General features: G+C 43.5%; 1 protein-coding gene across 1 annotated transcript in view; it reads right to left on the bottom strand.

The window, feature by feature from the left end:
• Positions 1-5280: 5280 nt before the first annotated feature.
• The window catches only part of IFT140 (intraflagellar transport 140), a 92658-nt gene continuing 79138 nt past the window's right edge, over positions 5281-18800 (bottom strand). The window contains exons 19-30 of the mRNA XM_069734405.1: positions 15274-15451; positions 14325-14515; positions 14124-14219; positions 11280-11412; positions 11026-11169; positions 10823-10951; positions 10102-10284; positions 8741-8947; positions 8169-8381; positions 7923-8089; positions 6572-6713; positions 5281-6429 (exon numbers count right to left, since the gene is read on the bottom strand). Coding sequence (XP_069590506.1) covers positions 6229-6429; positions 6572-6713; positions 7923-8089; positions 8169-8381; positions 8741-8947; positions 10102-10284; positions 10823-10951; positions 11026-11169; positions 11280-11412; positions 14124-14219; positions 14325-14515; positions 15274-15451 — 1984 coding nt within the window. The 3' untranslated portion in view covers positions 5281-6228. The remainder of the gene's footprint in view (positions 6430-6571; positions 6714-7922; positions 8090-8168; positions 8382-8740; positions 8948-10101; positions 10285-10822; positions 10952-11025; positions 11170-11279; positions 11413-14123; positions 14220-14324; positions 14516-15273; positions 15452-18800) is intronic.

Below are 18800 nucleotides of genomic sequence, written 5' to 3'. Positions count from 1 at the left end.
ATTTATCACACAGTCCGTCAATTAATAACTTGTAAATCACAGTACGTGGTTTACTTAATTATGTGTCCATGCCATTCTTTTTATATTGGTAAAACTATCCGCCCACTTTACCACAGGTTTAGGGAACATTACAGTTCGGTTTCCTCTGGGAAGGGCTGTCCTCGTTTTATTAAGCATATGCGCGATATGCATAATGCAGACCCGAACGTTTTGCGGTTTGCAGGCTTAGAAATTGTAAAAAATCCCCAGAATGGAGGAGATCGTGGGATTGCACTGCTACAGCGTGAAGCGAGGTGGATTATTGAAACGAATGCGCAGGGCGCAATAGGACTGAATGACAAATTGGACATGTCCATTTTTCTGTAAGAATTATATTCTTTGTATTATCACTATGTATGATATATATAATAAGCGTCTATGTCTGTGCTTAATAGCATAATTTGGTGTTTGTATCTAAAGATGTTTTTAATGGTATCACCTGTTCACACCAAGATGTTTAGTCCTCTATATAGGACGTGACGTTCTTAATTCACGCACCTGGACCCGTTGAAGCGCGCAGGCGCGAAATGGCCGTCGTCCTCTTGCCTCCCCTCGCACCCTTCCTTCTACCAAGCCGCCTCTCCTTTAGATGTCTGTGAGTATGCACTCTGAATAAAGGACACTTTTCATTCAGCAAGATCGGGTGAGTGCCACTTCATTTCATCTTTATTCTCTGGACATGCACGTAACTGCTCACATGCCGAGGAATTGGGACCATGCACGTGTATCAATTTGTTTTTTTGTGGGGCGAGTTAAGGTAACCCCTTCCCGACATTTGCAGTATATTCACATCATGGTTGGAAAGTACTTCCCGACCGATGAGGTATATATATGTCGGGGTGATCGCCCGCGCACAGAAGCTGTGAGCATGTGACGGCCGCCGGGTGTTCAGCGTACATCACAGCGGACACTCTGCTCAAAATTGTCACTACACCTGCAGATATATTTCCAAAGGGGTATAAGTTTCAAAATGGGGTCACTTGATGAGGGATTCTGCTCTTCTAGCACTTAGGGGCTCTTTATATGGAGTTTGCAAATAGCGCTCCGTCTCTCTCGAGCCTCACTGTACGGTAAAGCTGGTTTCACATTTGCGTTGGGCAGAGCTGCGTACTTCCTCCGTTAAGCCCCACCCACTGCCGCACCTCTTCCATTCAGCTCCGCCTACGTCAGCATGCGTCCTGCGTACCTATCTTTAACATTGGGTATACAGGGCATGCAAACCTATGCGGATGCCTCTGCCTGCGTCGTTTTGACGCTGCGCCGACCGCAACAAAATGCAACATGTTGCATTCGACGGTTCAAAACGACGCAGGCGGAGGCATCTGCATACATTCGCATGGCCTGTGTACCCAATGTTAAAGATAGGTACCCAGGACGCATGCCGACGTAGGCGGAGCTGAATGGAAGAGGTGTGGCAGTGGGCGGGGCTTAGCGGAGGAACTACGCAGCTCTGCCCAACGCAAATGTGAAACCAGCCTAAGCAGTACTGTACAGCCGCATAAGGGGTATTTATACGTTCAGCAGAAATTGCGTGACACATTTTGGTGCAATTTTTATCCATTTCCCAGTGTGAAAACGTAAAATCTTGGGCTAAAACTAAATTTTTGTAGTATATATATATTTTTTTTTGAAAATGTTTTTTTTTTTTTTAGTTTCCGTAGGGGTCTTGAACCTGCGATCATCTCATGTCGGTTACCCATTGATGCTGTGTAGGGAGCCAACGGGCACACAAAGGCTGTGACGTCATGTAAATGCTACTGTCAGTGGTCGACGGTGACATCTAAACAGTCAGCTGCTAGACAGATGGCCTTTATGTAGTATCTGGAAGGAACTCGGCTCCTGAGCCCCCTCCACATGTACGTGAAAGGGTAAATGTCCATTCCAGTGAATTGCTTTTTACTGAAGAGACTTGAAAGACGATGTGGACCTGTGACGCAGGTTGTGAACTTGTGCATTTTAGCTAAAATATGAATTAATACCTCATTTTATTTTTCATCTTTGTGTGATGGAGCCAGGCCTTGTAATACTGGTGGGTAGAAATAGGGCGGGTGCACTTACATAGTGCGCAGGAGATAATTAGACACTTGTCTGGAGTTGAGCCAAGAGAAATAAGGAAACTCTTGATGGAAATGATGCTGTCTAAATACTGAAGTACACATGGGACTATATAAAGGGACTCGGGAGGGATATATAAATATAGAATCCAAACAAATTAGGAAATTCTCAAAAGAACTCCCACTAACGAGCCCTAAAACATTTTATTAAAATTTAAGTGGAGTATTTAGATATTTATTTGTACATTTATGTCGCTACACTGCCTAAATCATTCATCGTAAGTCAAGATTGTCTGATGGTGGCAACACAGGTGTCAACTCTATTGGCAACATAGAAAAAATTGTTAGCACAGCACAAGCTCCCCCAACATGTTTCACTGCAAAAGAGGCGTCATCAGGGGCTGGGACAACAGATAGAATGTTAGTGGGGAAAATAAGTATTTGATTCTCTGCCGATTTTGCAAATTTTCCCACCTACAAAGAATGAAGAGGTCTGTAGTTTTTATCGCAGGTACATTTCACCTGTGAGAGACAGACTAAAAAAAAAATAAAAAAACAGAAAATCACATTGTATGATTTTTACATAATTAGCATTCTATCACATGAAGTATTTGATCACCGACCAACCAGCAAGAATTTTGGATCTCACAGACCTGTTTTTCTTTAAAGGTAATCTGTCACCTCAAATTGGCAGGATATGTAAATGCCTTTTTTTCCGGTCCGATGGGCGGCGTTTCATCTACATTTCTTCACCCCATCCGTCCCTGTTGTCCGCAATATGTTCGAAAATTAGAGTACTTGTCCTCCATAGTTCACGCGTGCGCAATGCAATCTTCGCTCGCGCATGCGCAGTATGCTTTGCCCAACTGCGGGCAAAGCCGAAAAGCATTACTGCGCATGCGCCCACGCACTTTTCCCAGAACACAGCAAAATACTTCCGGGACATAGTGCGCGGGCGCATGCGCCATTAATTCTACTGCGCTTACAGACATTATTGGCTCTGTCCCCATTGGGACTCAATCTACATTCCCTATGAGTATGTCTTTGTGTAGGTTTCCTCCAAGTTCCTTCTTCACTCCAAACGTGGGGAGAAGATACAAACTCCTTGCAGATGTTGTCCTTGGTGGGATTTGAACCCCGGACCCCAGCAAGGCTGCAGTGCTAACCACTGAGCCACTGTGATCTTTTTCAAAAGAGGCAGCACTAGTGAGTATTGAGTGTTGGGTGAACCTAGTGCTGCCGCGCTCTGCTGTCTTTTCTTCTGGATATAGGGCTGGTGATAGTGTGGTTAATGCCACATTGTTTTCCCTCCTTGTGTGGGAGGTAACGGGGTCATTAGTCAGCCTTGTATTACCAGCCTTTAAAGACATGCACCTACTGGGCAGAGACGGGGACACATACCTACAACTGATCAGCGCAGTGCTGCAGGGACGTATAGCCGGAGAGGAGCCAGCGCAGTGCTGCAGGGACGTATAGCCAGTGAGGAGCCAGCGCAGTGCTGCAGGGACGTATAGCCGGAGAGGAGCCAGCGCAGTGCTGCAGGGACGTATAGCCGGAGAGGAGCCAGCGCAGTGCTGCAGGGACGTATAGCCGGTGAGGAGCCAGCGCAGTGCTGCAGGGACGTATAGCCGGAGAGGAGCCAGCGCAGTGCTGCAGGGACGTATAGCCGGTGAGGAGCCAGCGCAGTGCTGCAGGGACGTATAGCCGGTGAGGAGCCAGCGCAGTGCTGCAGGGACGTATAGCCGGTGAGGAGCCAGCGCAGTGCTGCAGGGACGTATAGCCGGTGAGGAGCCAGCGCAGTGCTGCAGGGACGTATAGCCGATGAGGAGCCAGCGCAGTGCTGCAGGGACGTATAGCCGGTGAGGAGCCAGCGCAGTGCTGCAGGGACGTATAGCCGGAGAGGAGCCAGCGCAGTGCTGCAGGGACGTATAGCCGGAGAGGAGCCAGCGCAGTGCTGCAGGGACGTATAGTCGGAGAGGAGCCAGTGCAGTGCTGCAGGGACGTATAGCCGGTGAGGAGCAAACACAGAAATATTTTGTGCCCACCTCTTGGTTGCAGCAACCATAACTGATCTGGAGTTCCCCCCAATGGCATTGATGAGAAATCAGCAAGCAAGTGCATCCAGTACAATTTATGTCACTTCTAGCCCATAATGCGTAATATGCCGGACCACAGTGCATATAAAAAGCATCCCAATCTCCGCGGACAGATACCTATGTCCCACTTTATCTAGAGCACATTCTCGAGACCATGTGAAAAGACACCAAGAGTCGTTCTCCCCACTGCCCCACCAGAGACGAGAGCGGCAGCCATGTTTGCTGTAAGTAGGAAACCAAACTTCCTTTTTCATGTTGTTCGACTGAATTCTGTATCCTGGACAGAGAGTCCCGGGGAAGGAAAGAGGAACTGGCAGACGGAGAGTCACACAGAGGACACACTAAAATAAGCCAGGCCGATACCATGCAAAAAAGGCTAAATATACTCCGCGGGATCATCTTCTCACGACTCGGCGCACAGGGCGGCTCCTCCTAGCAAACGGGAGACACCTGATCTGGAATTTTGGTACATGGCTGGAGCTGACCGAGCGCGTCGTGATGACTTGTTTTACATTAAATGGGTTGATTTTCTCTGATTGTGTCTTCACTTGACATCTGTCTGCAGCTACTAGACAACTACAACTCCCAACATGCCCTGACAGTGGCTGGTACATAGACGACCTCTTCATCCAAATGTTATATGTGAAACAAAAGGGGATTATAAATATCTTTTTTATAAATCAGCAGAATATAGACCATCATGCCCCACTAATGCTTCATCTGTATGGAGAGGCCTATGAACAAAGTGGCGCTGTTTAAAAAAAAAAAATAATACATGCCTTCTAATTTATTGTTTTAGATTTTTCTCTATTGGACTGCATATGCCTATAAAAATATTATTTTTAGAAGTGTTTTATGAATTTTCTGTACGTACAGTAAGAGGGTCATACACGTTGAGCAGATTAAAAGCATCCGGCTGCTCGGACAATCAGTGATCAGCAATAATCTGTGGCGAGATCAATAGCAAGTGTTACATTTCCCTGCAGCGCCACCTCTGGTGAAATGAAAAATTACAGTTTTCCATTGAGATCACTGGCACAGATGTATCGAGATTGAAGTATTCTTCTTGGCAGAAAAGATCATACAAGAAATAATAAAATCTTTTTATATATACACTTTTATAGAAACATACAATAAAAAATAATTTACTTATATAGAAAACCGCATTCATCGGGTTTCTTCTGCTGTAAATAGTATATATAAAAAAAGTAAGAGCAGGCTGGTAGTTACATACCTGTGGTGTGACTGTGTGAACGTAAGTAAGTAAGCTGTCAGACTTTAGCTATAATTTGGTCAGTGGGAAAGGGACGATTTGTGTAAAATTCCATTCCCTGCGCTGCATCACAGGGTATGTACACTTTTGCAACTTTTTTTTTATTGTTTCAATGCACCTAAATAAAAAAGAAAGTTTTTTTTTATTGTTTGAGTATTTCCAACTGTTTTGTGTATACAGCTCCTAAACAAAACCAGGTGTCTCCATGGTAACAGACTGCAAACAAACCCTGTGTAGTCGACTCTTGCAATCATGCTTTACTCTTCTTCCATCTGCACATTAGCAAGAAGATAAAGGGAAGAAGGAGCGAACTGTCAATCAACGGCTCAGTCCGTTTCCATGGAGAAATATAGATCTGAATAAGAGCTATGTACACAAAACGGTTGGAGATTTTTAATCAAGACTGCTTTTATTATTGTTTTTAGATGCACTGTAGTAATAAATATATGGATTGCAAAAGCGATCAAACCCCTTATAATATTATAACTGCATGCTGTGACCTCAGTGCTTAATGGTACTACCGTATGTCGAACGTATGGAATGAAGTCTACAAAAAAAAAAAAAAAAAAATGGTGGGCTTAAGCTGTGCCTATCGGAGCTGTAAAAAAATAAAAAAGTCTGGAATTCTTCAGGTTCATTCCTCATGCCGGTCATATGTTGGGTGATTCAGGGTAATTAGCAGCATTGGACATTTGCTGCAAAGGCCGCCAACGTTGTTAGGGATATGTGTCGCCCCAAAAAAGCTGAGTCTGTGACCACGAAAGGGTTAAGCGTCATAGTCTATGTCAGGTGCCTCTTCCACCTCCTCGCTGTCCTCTACGCTGTTGTGCCGCATGTGCTCCGTGGACTGATGTGCGAGCGGGATGGAAAGGGCCCGGTACACGGCCTCCACCGTGCTCTGTGGTACGTAGTAGCTGAGATTCACGGACGGCATCTTAGATCTCATTTCTTCTAGGCACCTGTACGCCTGATGAGGAAAAAACGCAATAAGGACAGTGTGAAGATGAATCAAAAACACAAATAATGCGCTGTGCCGTAATATAGCAGGTGATCTGCACAACGTAGGAATCACGTCGATGGGCGAGAAAGGACACTGACATCTACCGTACCTTCTGAAAGTCTCCCTGCTGTGTATAATGCTCCACCAGAAAACCGTACACATCGCCGATGCGGACAGCACCCTCCACATCCGGCTCATCGAGCAGCAGCTCACACTGTCTGATGGCTTCCTGCTTGTCTGCGGGGTAAGACCTGAGACAACCATAGGTACCCACACAGATAAAGAACAAGACTATGTTAGTATTACTTCAGCAAAGCATGGCGGTATATATTTAGGCTTTATGTTGCACTAGAACTGGACTACAACACTAGATAGCCCACCATTATTAGAATAGTGATGGCCCAACTCTGATCAGCTGCATAAAAGAGTCGTAGGACACCAGCGAGCGCCAAGTCTCCTTCAATATTTACCAGGCACCAGGTTCTGTATTTGCACTTATGTCTGCTACTCTAGCTCACCTCCATTAAACTGAAAGGGACTGTTCCATCCAGCATGTCCACATGGATATTCCCTCTCTGAACCCTGCTTATACAGGTACTATACAGATGATCAGATTTTTAAATGAATCAGATAGGGATTATATACATTAGGTAGGACTGCTCTATATGGGTATACCTTGACGATTGGTGGAGCAGCTTAGTATACATTTTTTGCAAAAAAACGTATCAACTAAATACCCTGTTTTTTCATCTTTTGACTAGCACTTGCTTATTACTGTGATTTTTTTACAACAGAGTATTTTTGACCTCACTGTGTTCTTTTGTGTCTTCAAGTTTCTTGGTGGTGTGTGAACAGGTTCCTACAGACTTGTTCAACGTGCAAGTAGCCCATGTGTTTCTGGTTCTGTAATTGTTCTCTTGTTTCTACAAGACTGGGGAGTCCACCACTCCTCTGTGGGTCATTTGCATTGAAGCTGTTCCATCCAGCATGTCCACATGGATATTCCTTCTCTGAACCCTGCTTATACAAGTACTATACAGATGATCAGGTTTTTAAATACATCAGATAGGGATTATATACATTAGTTAGGACTGCTCTATATGGGTATACCTTGACGATTGGTGGAGCAGCTTAGTATACATTTTTTTGCAAAAAAACGTATCAACTATGGGACTGAATAAGTAGTAAAAGTACAGGGCTCTGCCTGGTACACAATAAAGGGAACATGGCGCGACAGCTCTCATATCACAGTCACACCCGGGGCCTTTAGAGGGGCTGACTGGCCTTCGGCTACAAGTCTGCAGTCACTCTGACTCTATGTGACTGCAGATTGTAGCCTGATGCTGGACAACCCCTTAAATATTATATCCCTGGAAAACTATGAATTATGAAAATAGCGCCATTTTATTTCCATTTGCCCCGTTCTTATCCGTGCCGCAGTATGGCTCTGTACACATTACCTACGAGCTTGAATAAACCTCTTGACCAGAGTGATTTTATTCTGCATATCAGACTGTCGCCTTTCTTGCTCCTCGGGGCTGCGCATTTTGGCTTTAGACAAACACTTGTACGCTTCGGTCAGCGCTCCCATGGCCTTCTCATAATTCTGATATTCATCAATCTCTACCTAAGGCAGAAAGGAGGATTCAGGAGAAGACAAAGTGGGTTTTGAAGTTTATTGTAACGTCCTCGTACTGATCCCTCACCTGAGCGCAGGCATCATAGAAACTGGCCAGAAGGTCAAGGGCTCGTCCCTTGGTGTAGAAGTTAATGATGTTATTGACAATATGTGGATCCTGCCGCCAATCCAGAGACTGCAGATAATTGGCCGCCATGATGTAGATTTCTTTCTGTCTGGAAACTCCAGCAAAAAACACAATTTTCTCAGTGTCACCTGACTTCAATAAAGATCTCATAGCCTTGGAAAAAAAAAAAGAGAACATACAAAGTCAGTATACTATGGTCGGACCTGATGCTCCTTTATGTTTTTTCTCTGATGTAGGGAAATGCTACTACAGGGATCAGAAATGCATCACTTCAGATGTTATACACTACAAATCCCAAGAAGCCCTGATGGTCTGTGTGTGTGAGCAAATGTCGGTAGGTAGCATGGATAAGCAACCTACGGTTGAATATAGCTGGCGTGCTGACAATTGCTGACTCCTACTTTGCTGGATTGGTCATGGCCTAATGAAGGCCTGCTTTACTTTTCTGATTTGGTGTCACAGGGGAAGGAAGCAGATGCAGTGTATGGCTTCATCCATACATCAGATCTTACCTTTAACTTGTTCCCAGCCTGCGTGTACTTTTTGGTTGCAAGGTGATAATTGCCTTGTCGCATGCAGCAGTCAGCGATCCTTTCGAGCAGTTCCCGTCTAGCTTCCTCACTAAGTTCCTTGGAATTTTTGGACACGGTCATCTTTTCCGCCATATCCTCGGTGATGATGAGATTCTGCTCCAGGCACAGCTGCAGGGCATCATAGTACTGCAGGACCGATATACACCAGAAATTGGCCATGGAGACAGCGTCGTACTTTGTATTGTATTCTCTTGGGATGATTTATTAACAGGTTAAGTCGTTATCCTTCGTAAGAGATCAGGGACAGAATCTGGAGGATCAGACTGGCTGCTAAGGAAAACAACTCCACTTTACTTTACCTTTGCTCGACTTCTGATACATCTCTCTGTATGTCTAGAAATGATGTTATACTGGAAAAGTGTTTGTTTTTTTATGGGAAAACTCTTATTAATATATTACGTGGGTCTAATATTATTCCATAGCATATTATAATTTTTAGGAGCCACTCTGTGTGCCTTTATATTGGGCATAAAGCACTTTATAGTGTAAACTATAGACTAATATTCCCCCTCAGCCTGACACAACATTCTAACCTCTAAAGGTCTTTGTTACCAAACACACATTAATGTGACAGATATATAGGACTTATAGTATTTACATCATTTCCCATAGTTCATGGTCATAAACTAGTCAACAAACGATCCAAAAGCAGCGTCCTGTGCAAAACAACTAAGTGGCCAGACTGCATTTACTGCCACTACAATTGGTTAATACATGGATCTTAGACACCGACTAGCTGCAGCTCAGTGAGTTAGGCTACGTTCACATTTGCGTTGTTCGGCGCAGCGTCGGCGACGCATCCAACAACGCATGTGCACAACGCTGCGTTTTGCGATGCATGCGTTGTTATAAGAAAGCACAGAGCAGGAATTTCGGCGCAGGAAAAATGCTACAAGTAGCGTCCTCTGCGCCCTGTCTGTGCGTCTATATGACGAATGCATCGTAAAACGCAGTACAACGCATACCGGTGCATGTCCATGCGCCCCCCATGTTAAAGATAGGGGCGCATGACGTATGCATCGACGACGCTGCGCCCAAAGGCGCAAATGTGAACGTAGCCTTAGTGGTTTTCTATGCTTTCTACCACAAAACCTCAGGTTTACTGACGAGTTTCATTGGGCTTGGAATATTGACCCTCAGTCTCAATACACTTGTTGGCTGTTCTGCTGAAACCTGTATACACCCTTACACTTGTATATGCTCCTACCCTGTAGTCACAGTGTCGGTCATCATTGACTGAACAGATCGATTGTGTTCTGTGTTCACAAAAAGCATTTTACCTTTTTAGCTGCTAGTAGTAATTCCACTGCTTTTTCAAACTGGTCGTGCTGGATGAAGAAATCTGAGCAGCGAGCGAGTAGGGCCGGGTCAGACTTCTCATCTAGGTCCTCGGCTACCAGCTGAAGAGCCCCAAACTGTTCGGTAGCGAACGCCAACTCCAACGCCTTGGAGAGATGACCCGACTAGACGTAAGTGGGGAGAAAGCGGAAAACGTGTTAACTTTGGATCTGAAGAAGAGATATTCAGACCTCAAACTGCAACCACGCTAAGGTGCAAAAAGGTACATTTATTTTTTTTAATGTAGAAAGCTAAAATTCTGTGTAAATGTCATATCCTTACAGAGGCTTGAGTTCTACTTTTCTGATACAGAGGCCCATATCCTCTGCTTCCCATCACACAACCTTGCATTAAAGGGGTTGTCTAGTCTTATAATAAAAGTCTGCAGTGACAGCACGTGGTCATTTGACTGCAAATGTGCGATTCACATACCCGCGGTCACATGCCGACTAGACTTCTGAGCTTCTACCAATTCTCTTCTACTGAGAAGGCTGGTCAGCATGTGATATCAAGTATACAAATCTCATACTTGTGGGCAAGTGACCGCATACTGTCACGATTTGGCCGTGACTTATGAGACAGGACAACCCTTTTAAATCATGGAATTCTGATCAACTTTAAACAATATTGTTCTCATCCAATCCTTAGCGGTTTCCCATTTACCTTGTGGTACAGCATGACCGCTCTATCCATTTGCTCTCCCTTCTCTTCGTAGTACCGCGCTGCATCCATCATGTCCTCTGGGGTGCTCAACAATGCCAGGTTCATGAGTTGATCATCGAGGTTATTTTCCTGTATGGGAACAAGTATGTGGTCACACCTGATATTAGTGGACCTTGTATAGTACGGTCAGAAAGGTCAAGTACCTTGCAAAGCCTGATGGCATTATTATAAGCCTGGGCTCTGGTATAGAAATGCACCGCCTGCTTTAGATCCCCTTGGCTTTCATACTGACGTGCCAGGTGGTAGGAAGCTGCCAGGTTACCAGTATCATTGGCGATTTCTGAAGCCTAGAAAGAAAAAGTAGCTTGTATTACTTGCCCACCTGAATGGGTGGAGGAAATCACCCAAGTATATGTATATATATATATTATACTGCTATACTGTAGTGGTCCCATACCTTCTGAATGTTGCGCAGGAAGCAATGTACTCGCACCAGAGACAGGTAATCTTGTGCCAGCTCATAATATTTCAGAGCAGCGTCCAGATCGGACTGGCTCTCCAGGTACTGAGCCCACCATTTCCAGAGAATTCTGTATGGGGATGACAAGAAAACACAAGGTTACAGAATTATAAGTAAAATATTATTGCAGATTTTGTATCCTGCTACTAGTACAAAACCAGCGCAGAGCAGTGTCCAACCAGCAATAGCAGAAATATGTAATTTACCAGGTCCTGGGACCCTTTCATGTCAGTGGATGATATAGTTTAATCTAAAAATTATACAATTTTCAAGGTGGGATGTCAACTCCAGTAACATACAATAACATTAGTGAGGGTAAACAAGGCGGGTGCAGATCTTTAAAAAATCTCCAAAAGTATGAGTTTTAGTGTCCTCTAAAGTCCTTGCTCAAATTGATCGAAAGAAAAATACATCACCTCTATCCCAACAAGTGTACCTAATGACAGATATAAAGCCAAGAATATGTCCAGCACTCAGGGGAGTAAAAGAGGAGCTTTATTCTTCAATTAAAAGCATGCACAGAACACACATGGACAAGAGCGATTACAAGCTGACGCGTTTCAGATACATGTGCTATCCTCAGAATCATAGAATCTTATAGTTGGAAGGGATCTCCGGTGTCATCGTGTCCAACCCCCCGGCTCAATGCAGGATTCACTGAATCATCCCAGACAGATGTCTGTCCAGCCTCTGTTTGAAGGCTTCCATTGAAGGAGAACTCCCCACCTCTCATGGCAGCCTGTTCCAGTAGAGGGGGATAATTACTTCATGTGTTCTAGACTCTATGCTTCTCTTAATACATCCTAGAACTGTTTGCTTTTTTTCCTGCTGCATCACACTGTTGACTCATATACAGTCTGTGTTCTATTAGTGTAGCCAAGTCTTTTTCACACGTGCTGTTCCTTAGTTCTATAACTCCCATTCTTTAGTTGCAGTTTTCGTTTTTCTTGCTCAGATGTAGAATCTTGCATTTCTCCCTGTTAAATCATATTTTATTAGTCGCTGCCCATTGGTGAAGCTTATCTAGATCCTTCTGAATCCTGTCTCTGTCTTCTCTAGTGTTAGCTATTCCTCCTAGCTTTGCATTGTCTTGAAATTTGATTAGTTTACCTTCAGTTCCGTTATCTAAATCATTTATAAAAATGTTGAACAACACTGGGGCCAGAACAGAGCCTTGTGGTACCCCACTTGAAACCCTCTTCCAATTGGATGTGCAACCATTTACTATCAATCTTGAAGTCTGATCACTGAGCCAGTTATGAATTCACCTTTCAATAGGGATAGTATTAAATACTTTATCAAATGTTTTGCTAAAGTTGAGATATGCTATATCTACAATATTTCCTCGATCCACCCAGTCAGTGATTCCATCATAGAAGGAAATTAGATTAGTCTGGTATGATATGTTTGCTACAAACCCATGCGGGCTCTGGTTAATTACTGTATTCTTATCCAAGTACTTACATACAGTACATGCTGTTTAATAATTTGTTCAATGATCTTTCCTGGTATAGAAGTAAAGCTCACTGGCCTTTAATTTCCTGGCTCCATTGTCTCTCCTTTTCTGAAGATAAGGACAACATTTGCCCTTGTCCAATCTTCTGGGATTTCTCTTGTTGTCCAGGATTTTTCAAAGATTCTGGCTAATCGCAGCCTAAGGGGTGTTTGCGGTATACTGCAGGATTTCTGTGGTATTTCCGGTACACCACATCTTGTGGGATTTTCCCATTATATGGCAGGTCTTGAGGGTGATCCTCCTGATATACAGCAGATCTTGTGGGGTATTCCTAGTATACCATGGATCTTATAGGGTGTTCCCTGTATACGGCAGGTCTTGTTAGGTGTTCACTATATATGACAGGCCTTGTGGGATGTTCCCTATATACGGCAGGTCTTGTGGGGTGTTCCTGGTATATGACAAGGCTTATTCGGTTTCCCCCGTATATGGCAGATCTTGTATGATATTTCAGGTATGTGGCATACCTGATGAGTAGTTTCCAGCATATAGCAGGTGGTGTGTAGCTGGTATAAAGCAGGTCTTGTGGGGTGTTCCCTGTATACGGCAGATCTTGTGGGGTGTTCCCGGTATACGGCAGGTCTTGTGGGGTGTTCCCGGGATATGGCAGGAATTGTGGGAAGTTCACGGTATACCATGGACCTTGGGCGGTAGTAAACTGGGTGGTGGTATACAGCAGGTGTTGTGGTATGTTGCTGGTATATGACACATCTGTAGGGGTGTGTCCTGTATATGGCAGGTCTAGTGCTGTGTTCCTAAATGTATCACCTGGTCTGATCCCACAGAAGAGCTACTGGACTACAAATTGCTTAAAAAGTTACTCCTTACAACTAGAAATGTGTCACTACTAGTGATGAGAGCATACTCGTGTGGTAACCAAGTGTCTTTGGCGTGCTTGAAAAATATGTTTACGTCCTCGAGCCTGAATGTCTCGCGATTGTTCGACAGCTGCAACATATGAAGGGATTGCCTAACAAACAGGTAATTCCTCCCATGTGTTGCTGCTGTCAACAGCCGTGAGACTTCCAGGTGCGGGGATCGAACGTATTTTTTGAGCCTAACGAAGACACTAGAAAAATTATGGGAGTCCATGACTCAGAGTTAGAGCTGTTTTCGTGACACATGGGGACCTGCTGTGTTATGGCGGATGTATATCGCAAATGATTCCCTTTGCAAATGATACTCCCATTAAAGTATGTGTCTATACCCCCAAATGTGACCATTTAAGTATATTTGATACTGTCCTCCGCACAGGAGGTTCTTACTTGTCTTTCTTGTTATTAATGTAGTCCTCTAAGGTCTGAGGGTTATCCAGGAGCATCCTAGGAACCTCAAAACGGTGTGTGTCCGACTTCTCAAAGCTAAGGAGTACAATAAGATTAGTTCAATTATGTCTCCTTCAAATGAGGTTCACAGCGGGATCACTCGCTTTTCCATAAAACTCAGAACACCATCAGTGAACTTACTAGCTGAGCGATACAGTACGATCCCCCATAGCCTCCTGGTCCTTTGCATAGTGATAATAGGTGGTCCTCAGGTGAACTCGGTCATGGTTCTCCGCAGTTTCAATAGCTTTCTGCCACTGACCCCAGGCCTGGTACAGTGTATTGAGAAGATCGTAACGTTTGCAGGTTTTGTACAGCTGCTCCGCGTCTTCCTGTAAGAGAGAACAGATATTATACATGCAGAAAACATCCTCTTATCCATATCGACATGAGCTAAGAGCTATCCTTTGGTATGAACGCATCTGTAAAAGTCCAATCTATCACAACAGAAAATTAATTGGATTACCCGGTAATCACAATAATAATAATAAAAAAAAAAAACTAAAGCCAAAACTCCATTATTTTTATGGGGCTGCCACACCTCTCTAAAAAAAAATGCGATAAAAAGCGATCAGAAGCCTCTAAATTCCCCAAAATCAAAATAAACGGTTGTGAATTTTATTCTTTTCAATTTTCACATTTTGTTTACCACTAAACATTATATATATATATATATATATATATATATATATATATATATATATATATATATATATATATATATATATATATATATATATATATATATATACATATATGTTACAAATTTGTCATCGCTGCAAACATACTCGCCTGGACAACCATGCTGCCAAAAAATTCGGAGAATTGTTTTTTTTTTACCAACAGTTCCCATAATTTGGAATTTTTTAGTATGGTAAAATTAATTTTACCATTCAAAATTAAAACTTTTCAAGCAAAAAAACAAGCCCTCATTACAGCTATGTCAATGGAAAAAAAAGTTATGGCTATTGGAAGAAGGGAAGGAAAAACGAAAGCACGGAAACAAAAACTGTCTGCAGCGGAAATGAATTAACCTCCTGTACGTGCCCATTTCCAATATGATAATTTGCCTTCTCTCGATGTTACCCACCAGCATTCCAAGCTGTACAGCCAACATGGCCACCCGGGCTTCTACCTCGGGCTCTTGCTCTGCCTCCCGCAGTGCTTTGGCACCCCTGGCATGGCCCATTTTTCCCAGGCACACTTTGGCCACATCCAATCTTCTTGTCTTCACACACATGCGTGCCATGTTCTCCCACACTGTTTCACTACAATAAAAAAGGAGGAAAAGTTTGATGAAAGTTATCACATAACATAAAGAAAAACACATGCGGCAGCCATTACAACTTGTAGGTTGGCGAATCTGCGTAGCTAAGTCGATGTGCTGCGGATATTTCTGTGATTGGAGGCCATGTTGTTTGCTTTCCCATAGACAATATGTATATAAATATATAGTGATATATCTGGTGACCTCCGAGATGTTTAGGAGATGGAGTGATGAGTGTTTATGTAGGCGTCATGTACTGGACCACATCGATGGCTGAACACGAGAACACGTACGCACAATCGCTTCCCATCAGCAGTCCCCTTCCTATTCCCACCGTGCTGGAGTAGGAGGATTTCCTGTTTCTAGAAACCCTGGGCCTGAATGCCAGGAGGAGGCGAGCGGGAGATTGGGCAGCTCAGAGCTAATGAAGAGTAAAATTAAGAAACTGATGAAGCTGAAAGGAAAAAAAAGACTTTTATTTAAAGGGGTTGTCGGGTCTGAAATGAAAAGTCTGCAGTCGGCCCATGCGACAGCAAAGACTCTGTGCGACTGGAGACTTTTTATTTTAGACCCGCTTAATCAGGAGAAACGTTTCCTTTATTAGAAAAACTCGACTGCTTTGCTTCCTGTATTTTTTTTTTTATTCTTGCCTATAGGTCTAGTTAGATATTGCAGCATAGTACTTTTTTTATTTGCTCTGAGCTGCCATACCATGTGCAGCCCATGGACAAGGGTGGCGCTGTTTTTGGTAGACAGCGACCATGTATTTCTAGTTAACCATTGGAGTGCTGCATTTCAGGCTCCTTGGAGTAGAGAAGCTTGGTCATGAACTTTAGGTAGCCGTTGGCTCATTTGGCCAATATCTATGCCTCTTGCCCCCCATATACATGTGCGCTTGGTTGAGTGTGCATGCTTTCTCGGTAGGCAGGGGAATAAGCGGACGCCTCTCGCAGCGACTTACATACATGAAGACAAAGGATCAGGCAGTTGTGAAGTCTCACCTCCTCCAACATCCACCATTGAGGGAGCGCCACATAGAACCGACAGTCCGCCATTCCTACCAAACATGACAGGTCCGGGAAATATACACTCAACGTTTAGATCTAGCTTAAGTCTCTGTTCACATACGCATCAAGGGTTTGGCTTTTGATAGGAATATTTGCTTACATCTCGACGGAACCTGATGACAATGATAAAAGGGAGTCAAGGCAATTGTGCCCAGTGTGAGCCACTGATATTTCCTCTGTGATTGATTGCTCCCATTAGTAGATGCCTAAGGCCTTGTCCAGACGTCCGTTTTTCACGTACGCGTTCTATCCGTGGTTTTCATAGATTGAATACATATCTCTGTATTTTTTTCATCAGCGTCACGGATAAAAATCACACATACAAGACTATCGATTTGTGAAAATCACGGATAACACACAGATGGCATGACTGTGCTGACTTTTAAGGACCCATAGACTTGTAAGGGTGACTGATCAAAAACGGACTTGACACCGTATTTTTTTTTTTTGCAGATTAATGGTCTACCAAAAAATAATGTGTGATCAGTCCCATAAACTATAATGGGCACGTGTTCTATCTGGGAAAAACACAGATGTAGAAGGTATGTGCACAAAAACGAATGACTGAATGAAGCCTTAGGTTTACTGACAATGATGTGGAGCGGTGGAACATTAAAAGATGGAAGAGGCAGAACCTCGCAGCTTTCAGTAGTTAGAAAAGGATCCATCGGCAAGTGGATGAATGATTGCTGATGGTTTCCTCCTTTCTCCTTGCCAAGAGTATCACTCTGCTAGGAACGAATTATACTAACCTCTTATACAGCTATGTGCAAAATAACCACAATAATAACAATAAAACATCTGAGAAAAAGCTCAATCCTCATAATAGCATTTATTTCCATACACACAAAGGCACCGGAAGCCACACAGTCAATTCCAAATATTAATCTTAAAACTGAAAATGAAGAACAAGGAATAATAGGCTGATCAAGAAAAAAAAACAGCAAAGTCTTCATTTTCTTTTATAAACTGGAATATTTATAGTAAAATGTGGGAAACTTGTTCCCAGACTTTGCTTTTCTGTTAATCACTGAACTAATAATTAGTTATACATCCTGTGCGGCATGGAGTCACCCAACATCAGATGTTCCCTCCCGAGATGACTGCACTACATTCCGCACTTCTTTTCCATTCTTAGGTTTTGCATTTTTGATGTCACTCCACAAATTCTCAATCGGCCTGAGATCTGGGGATCGGGCTGGCCACTGCATCAATCTGATTGGTCTGGAACAACTTATTGATCAAAGTTCTTTCTCCTTCGATAAAATGTCTGGAACGGGCCATTTTACTCCCTGAGCCAGGGCTAAAACCAGCAGGTACAACATTTGCTTCCCTATTTCTAAAATAAAAAAAGGGCCATAATTGACACTTGTTTCTTCACGGAATGAATGATCTCACTAATTGAACTCGGCACTGCTATTAATTAGAACACCCCACTTTCACTGAATGAGTTAATTGCACCCAATTAGCAGCATGAACGTTATGAGCGTTGATTACCCATAACTCGCCTGCACCTTGGTCATTAACGTTTTCCAAAGTTATAAGATCATTAATGCCAAGAATAGTAATTAATCAAATTAGTGATGTTAGCCTGCTATTATCTTGCCCATAACTATTTTGGAGTGCGGTATATAATCTTTTATGGCTTAACCATGTGGACTTGTTGACTTTATGCTTTCCAGGCTGGGGGCCGTCAGCTCTTTGACTCATTGACAGCCTTGCGCGGTATCATTGTGGGCATGGAGAGAGGATAAGGTGTGCACCCCGCTCTTCCTCTGGACACTCATCACATTAGTAGCACGAGCCGAACAGCTCATGATAACGTTTTCCTGCTCATACAGTGACGCCGCTATAAGGTGGGGCCCATCCCTGCGGGTGAGAGGTACGTGGCTATTAGAGGGGGTTTAAAAGTCTTTAATTAAAGGGATGTTCCCACTTACCGTATATTAACATCAGGACATGTAGATCAATACAAAATCCACCCTTACAAGGATATAGAGACACCCGTGACCCTTGCCTCCATCACCTGAGCTTGTGCCACCTATACTGCATTCAAAAGGGGGCCTATTCTTATGATCACTGGTAGGACCCCCAGCAATCTGACACTTATCACCTATCCTCTTGATTCGGGGGTATCCAGCATGTGGTGGCAATAACATAGAAGAGTTTTCAAAGTTGTAAAACCACTTAAAAACTTCAGTCCTAAGCTAGCTTACCTGTCGTTCCAGGTGACTTTTCAGAATGACTTGTCCTGTGTGTGTTCATGAGGAATAAGACTACTTG

This window comes from Ranitomeya imitator, chromosome 7, assembly GCF_032444005.1.
Source record: "Ranitomeya imitator isolate aRanImi1 chromosome 7, aRanImi1.pri, whole genome shotgun sequence".
In the NCBI taxonomy this organism is placed as follows: domain Eukaryota; kingdom Metazoa; phylum Chordata; class Amphibia; order Anura; family Dendrobatidae; genus Ranitomeya; species Ranitomeya imitator.
Note: the sequence above shows the minus strand (reverse complement) of the source record. Positions and strands in the feature narration are given on the sequence as shown.